This window comes from Erpetoichthys calabaricus, chromosome 17 (assembly GCF_900747795.2).
Source record: "Erpetoichthys calabaricus chromosome 17, fErpCal1.3, whole genome shotgun sequence".
In the NCBI taxonomy this organism is placed as follows: Eukaryota; Metazoa; Chordata; class Cladistia; order Polypteriformes; family Polypteridae; genus Erpetoichthys; species Erpetoichthys calabaricus.
The window spans coordinates 33,755,277-33,767,437 of record NC_041410.2 but is presented as its reverse complement, the minus strand read 5'-3'; the positions used below and the strand labels follow the sequence as shown (position 1 = coordinate 33,767,437).

At 37.5% G+C, this 12,161-nt stretch overlaps 1 protein-coding gene across 1 annotated transcript; it reads right to left on the bottom strand.

The window, feature by feature from the left end:
* Positions 1 to 1,320: 1,320 nt before the first annotated feature.
* On the bottom strand, positions 1,321 to 10,549 carry LOC114667849 (apolipoprotein C-II-like). Its single transcript, XM_051920603.1, has 4 exons — positions 10,414 to 10,549; positions 9,809 to 9,875; positions 3,145 to 3,301; positions 1,321 to 1,550 (listed from the first exon to the last, which is right to left on the bottom strand). Exons 2-4 carry the CDS (start codon positions 9,858 to 9,860, stop codon positions 1,463 to 1,465), a joined length of 297 nt encoding a protein of 98 aa, XP_051776563.1. The 5' UTR covers positions 9,861 to 9,875; positions 10,414 to 10,549; the 3' UTR covers positions 1,321 to 1,462.
* Positions 10,550 to 12,161: the final 1,612 nt, after the last annotated feature.

Sequence of the window (12,161 nt, the reverse complement as noted above, 5' to 3'; positions counted from 1 at the left end):
GGCTTCAAATTCCAGGCAAGTTCTGTCTATGTGGATCATTCTCAGCCTCCTTAAAACTGCAAGGGATTTTGTATGCATTTACAGTAGTAGCCGTCCCCCGTGACTCTGCCCACATATTAATGAAACATGACAGTGAGGAGGGCACTACCCAGCTCCCTACTCCTGACATCACGTTTCCTCCTCCCCATGTCTCGGATTAGCGTGAATATATCAATCCTGCAAGCAAACTATGATTCTTAGCATGATGAGAGAAGTCGCAAAATCAACCAGAATGTTCAAGCAAATTATAGAAAAAAAAATGATCTAAATCCATTAAGTAGTTCTCTCGTTCACTAGCTAAGTGGAGGTAAGGAACGGACCGAGGCTGGCGCGTGAGTGAGGATTCCCCCCCCCCCCCAAACCCCCCACCCCCCCACTGGTCTGCAGCATGCCTCCCGGGTTTGCGCAAATAAATCGGTACCGTTAGTGAACCATGATACATAGTGCAATGAGAGAAGTCACAAAATCAACCTTAATGTTCAAGTAAATTATACAAATAGACCTGATTAAATCCATTAAGTAGTTCTCTCGTGAAAAGCGAACAGACAGACAAACGGATGTTGGATTTTATATAGAGAGAGAGTTATGCACACACCTATTAGAATTTGTTATTATGACTGGCATTTCAGTAACCGTAATAGACAAATGTATTGAATGAATCTCTAATCTCCAATCTAATGTATCTAATGTAAATGTAAGCAACTTTAGGTGAGTTCTTTACTTCATGAGGAGACTTGCACAGTGAAGACACACAGATGATTCTATGACCCCCCGCCCTCCATCAGTAGCTAAGACTTCAGATTAGAATATAAAGAACATGTTTATATAAGAGATGTGTCCGCAATAAAGGCCCATTGAATAAAGTGGACTGGGCATACATGTTTGTTTAATATGGCCAGTTCTAATCTGACCCAGTAGTTTGGATTGTTGCTTACCTGAATGATACATTTGCAACTGTATATTAGTCTGTAAAATATCTATTTGGCACATTTTATATAAATTTTCTGTACTTCATTGATGCATTCCCTTTAATTTTCCTCCTAGTTATTGAATAGAAGTAGCAAGAAAAGAGCCATTCATTCAGTGGTTTCCAGATTACTTGATGTGGAAAGTTATTTTTAAAGTTGCTCTGTAATATGAATTATTATTATGAAAAAACAAAGTCTTTTTAAAGGTGATTAACCTAATTAGTGTTTTTGCACTTCCTTTATTAGAAGACACAATGTGGCTTGCAACTTGAAAGTAATAGAAAGATTGATATTTAGCCTTCAGAAAAACACATTTCTAAAAAGTCCAAAGTTTATTGAAAAACATTAACATTTTAAAATATTGCAGTACACTGTACTGCACTTCTATCAAAGGGAACCAAAGTTGGGAAGGAAATGACAGCTTAAGGGCGCAGGAGAAAAACTGTCACGCTGACTCACTGAGGATTCCACATGTGGAAGAGCTGATCCCTTGTAATATCCACATAGGTGCCAAATGCACCCACGCTCTCAGAGTACATTTTCCTGAGGAAACAAAATGAACACAGTTTAAAGTCGTCCAAATATGAATGATAAGAGACATCTAAAACATATTATAAAACATGCACTCATCACTAAGAAGTACAGTTAATGTAAGGCTATGCTGAAAGATACCAAGCTAGGTGGATTAATCCATTAAATCATTCCAGAGGGACTTGGACAGCATAGAGGCTTGGGCAGATGAAATTTATTGTAAGTAAATGTAAAGTATTACACTTAGGAAGTAAAAATGTTAGGCTTGAATACACAATGTGAGGTCTGAAAATAGAAAGTACACCTTATGAGAAGGACTTAGGAGTTGTAATGGACTCATCTGTATCAACTTCAGGAGCCATTAAGAAGGCTAATAGAATGTCAGGTTATATAGCGCCTTGATGTGTAGAGTACATGTCCAAGGAGGTTCTGCTCAAGCTTTATAAGGCACTAGTGAGGCCTCAATTGGACTACTGTGTGCCATTTTGGTCTCCAGGCTACAAAAAAAGGCAAAACAATGCTGGAAAAAGTCCAGAGAAGAGCAACTACACTGATTCCAGGGCTAAAGAGGATGAGTTATGAGGAAAGATTAAAAGGGCAGAGTCTTGGAGATTAAGAGGAGATGTGATTGAAGTGTTTAAAATTACGAAGGGAATTAGTACAGTGGATCGAGTCTGTTATTTTAAAATGAGTTCATCAAGAACACAGTTCTCCAGGTGAAGCCTAACCACTGAGTTATACAACATATGCATAACCTCCATTGCCTTGTACTTCATCACTCCTGTACACTGCCTGGTTGCAGAAAATAGAAGAAGTCCACTATGACTCTTAGGTCCATCTCCTTAGATCTACATTCAAGTTTCAACCATCCCACTGTGTATTCAAATTAGAACTTTAGAACATTAATACAATCTAGATGAGAACAGGCCATCTAGCCCAACAAAGCTTGTTGTTCCTATCCACTTAATTCTTCTAAAATAACATCAGGTTGAGTTTTGAAAGTCCCTAAAGTCTTGCTGTCTATCACACTACTTGGTAGCTTATTCCAAGTGTCTATGGTTCTCTGTATAAAGAAAACTTCCTAATGTTTGTGTGAAATGTAGCCTTAACAAATTCCCAATTGTGCCCCCTGTGTTCTTGAGCAACTCATTTTAAACTAACACTCTCGATCCACTGGACTAATTCCCTTTGTACTTTTAAACACTTTAGTCATGTCTCCTCTTAATCTTCTTTTGCTTAAACTGAAAATTATCACCTCTTTTAATCTTTCCTCATAATCTATCCCCTGTAGCCCTGGGCTCAGCCTAGTTGCTCTTCTCTGGACATTTTCTAGGGCTGCTATGTCCTTTTTGTAGTCTGGAGACCCAAACTGCAGACAGTACTCCAGATGAGGCCTCACCAGTGTGCTATACTTCTAAAACATGAAATGCATTATAAAGCTTGACAAAAGTGTAACATTTTTAATTTCTATGGGTACTTCTTGACTTTTCATGCGCCACAAATCTGCCCAAGTCTGCTCTCCAGTCCAGTGTCTTGGCCTCTAAACCACACTAAGTAGACCTTGGACCGATGGGGTATCACTAATGACTGAGTTCTGGACACTCACTTGACTTTTTCTTCAATGTCCCATGACTTAACTGTGTCAATCATTCCTGCGGTTCTTTCACTTGCTGTGTCCCAGACCCCCTTGAAGAAATCAGTGGCAGATGACAGGTAGCTCGACTCTTCAGCCTCTCTTTTGTGTAACTTAAAGCTTTCCACTCCTGAAAGTAAAGGTGCATGCAAGAGGAGAATTATGATTTAAGGAAACATATGGCATGTTGGATATGTTATTTCTGATGTCAGTGAAACTGAGAAAAATCAAGAAACTCTTTGAAAATTTTCATTCAGATATATTTAATTAGTAAACCATGCTCCACTGAATGCCTGTTAGTGTCAAAATTCAGACAGTTTAATACCATCATATTTGGACAAAGGTAAAAAACTGGGATAGCTAAGTGTTTATTTTAATAAAGTGACACTTCATAAATGGGAAAAAAAGAATAAATGCAGAACAATTCTGAAAAATACATAACACAAGACCTTAGATGGTTTGACACAAGCAAACTTTCAAAATTTTCATAAACACAAGAACACAAAATAAACATTCCTTCATTTAAACGTTTCAGAATGTCTGCAGTATATGAGTAACATAACTGCCCAAACTCATGTTTCACTTACACATTATAACAAGAACAAAATTTATTTCTATAGAACATTTTCATAAAACAATATTAGCACAAAGTGCTTTACAAGATGTCAAAGAAAATGTAAAACAAATTGAAAATAGATAAAAATAAGAATGAAAAAATATTATGAAAAATGGTAGATATTTATGAATAACTCAGTGTACACAACACAAAGGAACAGAATAAGAAGAGTTCTTATTTATAGATTTCTTTTTAAGTCTCTCCGATGCTATGGTCAGATGGTCAGAGTGGACAGCTACAAAAAATGCAGGGGCAACATACAGGAGAAAAAAAAAAAACAAAATCTGCAGGGGTTCCAATGCCAAAAGTCCACCCAGCCTCACTAGGCATTCCACCTGCTGTAAATATACTTAAGCAGAATATGATAAGATGTTTGGTTTTTCATCTGTTCCATACAAATGGGCTTGAAGTTACCCTGTGAGACTACAAGTAGGCTGAGGAGATTCATTCTCAGATTCAGAGACTTGGATTTTTTTTGTCTTCAAATTCTCCGTATTTCTTCCTAGATTGATTTCTGCATTTAAAGGATGTGTCTGCCAGTGTGCCCTATGATGGACTGTGCTTGGCATCTAATCACTGATACAGTATTAATCATAGACGATCATTCAGCCTCACAATAGATCTTAAACAAGTAAGCATTAATGGAACTGGCTAAAGGGTAAGTTAAATAATAAAAATAAATAAATAAAGTAAATATTAATGCTGACATCGCTTTTTTATTTTGGTCCATTTCAACTCACTTGGAAAAAGCTCCATTTGGTCAGTGCACTGATACAGACCCTGGTAAGTCTTACAACGAGCACATATGTCCAAAGAGAGAGAATCTGCAATGTCTCTTATACACCAATGTCTGCACTGAGTGAGTGATGAGGCTGTTCCTTCATTTCACTTATTATGCTCAAAGTGTCTAATGAAAAATTACAACCTTATAGACTCGCTCTCACCCTCACATTTTTAAAACTACAGTTTATTTGAAAATTACTCCATTTCTATGAAAACAGAAATCTTGAAATTTTGCTTCTTTATCAAATGAACATATCCTATATATGTTTTATTTTTTCCACATAAATTTAATATTTACCATTTTGAACACCAAAAAACTGACCAGAATGAAAAAGAGAGGATTGTTTTACAAATGTCACTGTGTTTTAGTTTACACTTACAGATTTAAGCTGTCTTCACCTTGCAAACATTAATCTGTTATTGTCATTGTGTTTCAATTTTATTATCCTTATCTCCTCAGCAACAGAAAACCCCCTAACCCAGGGGTGTCGAACAGGTTTTCATTCTAACCCTGTTCCTAATCATTGAGCAGTTTTCACTGCTAATTAACTCCTTTTCCCTTCATTTCAATAGCCCTGTTTTTAAGGATTCAGTCCTCTGAATTGATTTGTTTCTTCATTAAATGGCAGCCAAACAGAAATGAGACATGAAATGAGCCAACAGATGACCAGCTAAACTGGGATTTCAAACTCCAACCAATTTCACTCCGAACAGTATCTTAATGAGAAGCTGATTCTTGCTGTTAATTAAGCCCGTTATTTAATTCAATGCCTTGTTGCTGCTCTCATTCTACCACAGCAGATATTTCCAAATTTGTCTATTTTTTTCTGTTTTTTCTAAGAACACCATCAACGTATTTTGGTGACCTGAGAGATCAACCTTACTGAGACCTTCACCTTTCTTTATTTTCAGATATTGTGTGATGGGCACAGGTGAGCTGGTCATATGGTGGCTTGTTTGGCTACTAATTAAGGAAAAAGAGACAATTAAGGGTCCTGAGTCAAGTTAATTAAAACTAAAGCAAAAGAAGTTTTTTAGCAGTAAAAACGGCTCAAAAATGAAGATGGTTAGATTGAAAACATGCAGCCACTGCGGCCCTCGAGGACCGGAGTTCGACACCTGTGCCCTAACCTATCGAACAAGCAGCAACCTAGCGGCCCTTTTATTCTTTAGCTTCTCGTCATCTCGTCCCACTTTTATACATGGGGTCGATGTGCCTCAGTCCTGCATTCTTTTGCTTCTAATCTTCTTTTGCTTTAGCCACCCTCCATGACTGTTGTGCTCACATACAGTATATTCATTATCGGTGGAGTGGTGGTTCTGATACCTGAAAGGTTGCTGGTTCAAATCCCAAATACTTGACAACTAACACAAAGCCCAAAGAACCAACGACATGGAGCGTGCTTCCCAGAACGAAATGGTTCTTAGTCAAGCAATGATTCTATGGGGAACCACATAACTAAATATTATGTCATGTTAGCACCTTTATTATAAAGGCTATATACAACGAATAATGTCCAATTCACATAATAACAGATTAAAAACAATCAAGATTAAGCACGTATTAATACGAGGGACGTTCAAAAAGGTTCCGCACTTTTATATTTTCGTTGGAAACGGTGAAGTCGCGGGAGGAGTAGTAATTGGGTATTAAAACGTTGGTACGACGCTAAGAAAATTGCATCATAAACGAAGGTGACTATGTAGAAAATTTATGTAATTTGCTTTTGAAATTCTTAATAGAGTTAATAAAATGCGGAAACTTTTTGAAAGTCCCTAGTATGTATTATGCAAAGTTAAGCAAGCTTTTCCACATTCTTTGATACTTAACACCTGCTGGTATCATTAATTATTACAAGAAGACAATTTGCCCACACTTGATCGTTTTAATCGTCTTTTAGTACGCTTTAAAAACTAAGAGTTTAACTCACAGAGTTTAAGCATTACTTTAGGCTAGACTGAAGCTTCACAGAAATGGTAAAGGATTGCTATATTTTGAACCTGCAAGGACAGGTTTTCATTGTAATCGATTTATTCAGACGCAGATCCTCAGAACTGGTGCATGGCAAGCTTAATTTTTAACACTGACAAGCTTTGTGTTCTCCTCTGTTGATTCGAAACGACTTTTCCCATTTAATTTGCGATCTGTCAAAATGGCTGGACTTGTACAGGAATGCATTCAGTCTCGACCTTTCTTTTATTCGATCAAAGACTTGTAACAAGGCTCCTGGTTGCCCGCAGCGACCCTCTTTTCAATATCTGAACTATTTCTGAATTTATAGTTAATCGTCGCATTTCTGGTCAATTGCGTTTATTTGTCTGCGGTGTCAAAAGTCGCCTGCTGTAAAGCTGGTAAAGTTTATGTGATATTTACAATCTTAGCTATTATAATCCAAGCGCACAGGACTGGTTTTAGTCAAGGCAAGGTTTGTTTAATTGTTAATTAATAATGAGTAGACTGATAGATTAATTAATCAATCTTTCGAGTCATGGTCCCATTACTTGTTCTTAATGGGTTATTTCGCGAGTCAAATTTACATTCTGTTAGATTCTGTTTCTAGGACGTTCAAAACGTGTCTATGGAAAATCGAATTTGATTTTTGTATCTTTGAAAAGTATGCTTTTAAATTTAATTCACTTATTTATTTGCGTTGTATAAAGCCCCTGGATTAACATGTAAACATTTGGAACAAGCGGGTTTTTACATATCCATAGTAAACGTCGAGGCTGGTGTACAGCGATAACTTTAAAAAGGCCACTGTTATTGAAACAAGTTGCATAGTCTATGTCTTGCTGTAGGCTCCGTTGTTGATTGTCCAGTACGCATCCCCATGTCCTTCAAAAGAGAGTTGCCCTATGCTTTTAAAAATACTGCTTCTTTAATAGCATATTACTGATTGTGTGGTTCCTCATATAACCTATTTACCTGATAAAGAATTATTCATGTGAGTTCTTTGCATATGAAAAATGTGCTTATATATGTGAACAAAACAGAAACCTTTAATGTATAGTAGGTTAACCATAGGATACCGAGAGGTCCCCAAAAACAAACTAAAAAAATAGTAATTCACCACGTGTTATTGAGTCTTTTTAAAATCTTGAAGCCATTGGTATTCCACAAAACTGTTACCACGTTATTTTTACTTATGGAACTTATTACGGATCAAAACAAAAAGTTTTTTTTCTGGAACTTTCCGGAACTTTCATGTGGATGGATCTTTTGGGAATCAAAAACGGTTCCCTTATGGCATCGCGCTGAAGAACCGCTCTGGCACACCTTAATTTTTGAGAATATCTGTCCAACCATTACTGCGGTAGGATTTTTTTTTTTAATCAAACCGGAATTTTTGCAGTCTGCTCCGTTTACCAGGCCAATTGATTTACAAACTTTATGCGCGAGTAGTTCTGGAGATACGTAATCTGATCAAATACACAGAAGCGGGCGCACACGCGAGCCTTCACACTCAAATGTATGCGTGACGAGAGCTGACAGGTTGTTTGCCCTACCAGAGCACATGCTGGATGGTGAAGTTAAAGAAATGAAAATTCAACCACACATAGATGTACACACAGACCATAATAAATCTGAAAAAGGTCGACGTTAACAGTGACATGCCTACAACTCTTAACAATGCTAGTTCTTTAATGGCACTACTGTAAAAGGTTCATTATTGCGTTGTGTGGTTCCTCGAAGAACTTTTGCTTGACAAAGCACCGTTTCATTCTGGGAAAGGTTCTTGAAATGAAATCCTATGGTAGGGCTACCTAGCAGGCCAGCTACATTAAGAAAACCTGGACCGTTAGTCTGTTATTGCATGCAGCGGGAACCATGAGGCACTGGTATTTCATAAACCTGTTGCCGTCCATTCATGGTTATTTACTGTATGGAGTTTGTTACGGATCTAAATAAATAAAAGTTCTCTCTGGAACCGTCATGTTAGAAGGGTCTTTTGTGAGACAAAAATGATTCACATATGGCATCGCTCTGAAAAAATATTCTGACTCCTTTATTTTTAAGAGTGGATGTGTCTATGCAGATTACTTCATTTTTCCCAAAGTGTTGAATTTCAAATTAAATATTGAACTTGTTCACTTCATTCAGTTTCTTGTTTATTTTACTGTACATGTATTTGAATACATAATAAATATAATATACGATATACATTTACTCGATTATTTATATATAGTACAATCAATTGTATTGCATTGTAAAATCTTCCATTAAGTGATTTCCTGCAATATAATTAAAGTAAAATTTACATGAAACTATGGATCGTTCCACGCGTTTATTATTATTTTTTCTAAAGCAACGGGAATTTGAGAAAAGAAAATAGCTAAGACGTTAATCAGCTACATTTCAAGTATTTGAATGTGTTCACCTTAAAGTATTTGTTTTAAGTAAATACCATAAAAGAAGAAACTGAAGATTATATGTTTTTGACGCAGAAGACGAAAACAGGAGCATGTTGTATAAATAAAAGATATTTTGTATTGACTGTATGGAATCAGAAATTGGTTTTAACGAACACGAACGTCAATGTCACTCTCCTTTCGAGTTGCTTGGTTTTCTTAGATTTATCTGAATTCCCTTTCCCTTTTGACTGATCGTTTCCATCAAAGCAGCTTCTATTTAAATGCTGAGATTGAAAATCGGAGGTCGTTAACGAACCCGCTTTGTCCTGAACAGGGTCGCGGAGGAGTTCTGAAGCCTATAGGGAGCAAGGAAGGAACAAACCCTGGACAGGGCGCCAGTCCATCACAGGGTGAACACGCACACACACACGAGTGCCAATTTAGTATCGCCAATCCACCACCTGTGGAAGTAAACCCACGGAGACACAGGGAGAACATGCCGACTCCACACGGGGAGTATCCGAGACTTGAACCCTCCTCCCTGTACTGCGAGACAGAAGCTGTGCCACTGTGTCGTCCAAACAGTAAGACAAACATCGATATTCTCGACCATTACGAAGTCATTCGATTCTGGTAATGACTGTAAAATGTCGTGAGCGTAGACGTGCCCAGCTATGGAGTGGCGTCCCGTCCAGAGTTAGTTTTTATTCTGTGCACAGCAAGTCATAGTTAAAGCAGTTTCGAAGCACGAAAAGGGAACAATAATTAGTTATAACACACACGATGCTATTTAAAATGTGTAATTGTCGGACTCCGTTCTTTTATTTAGCCATAGCTGTACAAGAAAAGTAAAACACCCTGTTCTGCAGCACAAATTAAAGTTACCGTAGAGAAGGAACGCCGATAGCACGGCGACGAGGAGCAGTTTTTGGGTCATCTAGGCGGAGAAGATCTGTAATAAACAAAGAAAAGAAAAAAATCACATTATTCCAAAGAAGCATTGATGACACATTTAGGTAATTTATTGTTTTTCCACATGGCGCAGGATACTTTGCTTCAATAGCACGTTCGGTTGTCCCACAAGAAAGATAAAGTCGGTGATAACAGACAATTCAGAATAGCACGACCTAACCGTTATTTTAGAAGACTTTCTGGATTACTTGGTTCGTCTTTGATTTCATCTGTTGAAAATACAAAACGAAAGCAGTACAATTCTTTTCAGCATGCCGCATCATCCTCATATACTCCTATTATGAATTTGTTTTCGAATCTCGCCCCTCTCCCAAAAATAAGAAATTATGTCCTGTTGTGCACCTCTCTGCCTTGTGATTGAACGAAAGCAGTTTCTCATCTTATTTGTCCAAAACATTCTTAATCCTGCTGTGCTGAGCATCCAGAGATGCTCGGTTTAGTGCAGAAAAAGTGTTTGTTGACCAGCTGTAATTTAAGGGCAATTTCGTGGAAGGAGAACCAGTTTTCGATTTACTTACCGATGTGTCCCACGTACAATATCGGGTGTGATACTTTGAATGCAGTGTCTATTTATAATGGACTGATTACATTGAGCAACCACCGTTAGTCACTAAATTGTAAGCAAAGGCGAAACCCTCCAGGACACCGTGTTTGGCTTCGTGGTCCCAAGTCCAAGCAAACAGAAAAATCAGCGCTTCTACACCAGGGCCTGGCGAATATTGATCGCGCGATCCAGAGTCCAGACCTCCGGCAGTGGAGGCGACGAAGTTGTTTGTTTCATTCTTTGCTCGGAAAATGAGGATTCATTAGAAAGCATTTTTTGCCAATACCTTTAAAGTTTGTGTGACCTATTAAAGAAGATCTTTATTTTAATCAGTTGTCCACGTGTTCAGGTTTTTTAAATAGAGAGCAGAGAAACAAAAGGAACTCTTTCCTCTTTTACAAGTGACAGAAAGATTTTTATGTTTTTTTCCATAATTATATTTAGATAAATCGCTGGATTCTCTTTTCAGGAGTGAAGATAATGTTTCTGAGCTTCCCACAACTTGAGGAGGAGGAGGTCCAGACATCAGTTTTACAGTCTGTATAATTTACTAATAATAACAATACATTTTATTTATTCGTAGGTGCCTTTCTAAACACTCAAGGACACCGAACAGTAGATAAAACACACATTATAAACAAAACTAAAACATAAAGATTAAAATCAGACAGAGCAATTGTAATCAAAGACAAAAAGCAGTCTTAAACAAATTAGTTTTAAGTTTAGATTTGAAAAGTGAGAATGATTCAATATTTCTAAGCTCAGATGATCATGAGTTCCAGAGCTGGGGAGCAGAGCAACTGAATGCTGTGCTCCCCATGGTGCTAAGATGGACGAAGGGGACAGTCAAGTGGATGAAGGAAGAGGATCTAAGGGTATGGGAGGGAATGGCAACATGGCTAGTTAGAATTCTAAGTTTAACTTATACGCATATGTCCTCTTAAATGGCATGGTAGAACAGTGGTTAACTTCTACATTCTAGGTTTAAATCCCATGCCCTGTTGTGTAGTTTGCATGTTCTCTCCGTGTCTGTCTGTCTTTTCCCCAGGTACTCCATATTTTTCTTCAACATCAGCTAAGATGCTCAGATTAGGTTGATCAGTGATTCTAAATGGTGGTGTGTGTGTGTGTGTGTGAGAGAGAGAGAAGGCCCTATGATGGATTGGCAGTTTGCTGAGAGTTGTTGGTTGCCTCGAACCCAGTGCTGCCAGGATAGGCTTCAGCCTCTGTGATCCTAAATGAGATAAAGCAGGTATAAGAATGTATATCTCTTTCCTACACTCTTAAAAATGCTGGTTCTTTAATGGCAATTTATGGGTTGTGTGGTTCTTCATAGAACTATTGCTTGTCAAAGCACCATTTCATTCTGGGAAGGGTTCGTTATATATGAAGCTGGTTCTTTGTAATTTGAGAAAATTAATAATATGTGTGGGAAAAAAGCAAAATGTTTAATGTATGGTAGGCTACCAAGCGGTACAATAACATATTAAGAAACCTGAACTTGTGTTATTGTATGCAGCAAGATCATGACCCATTGGCATTTCTCATATATGTTACTATCTATTTATAATTATTTGCTATATGGGACCTGTAGCAGATCTAAATAGATAAAGGTTCTTTCTGAAACCTTCATGTAGATAGACCTTTTGAGAACCAAGAATGGTTTCTCTATGGCATTGCTGTGAAGAACATCACTGGCACTTTTATTTTTAAAAGTGTATA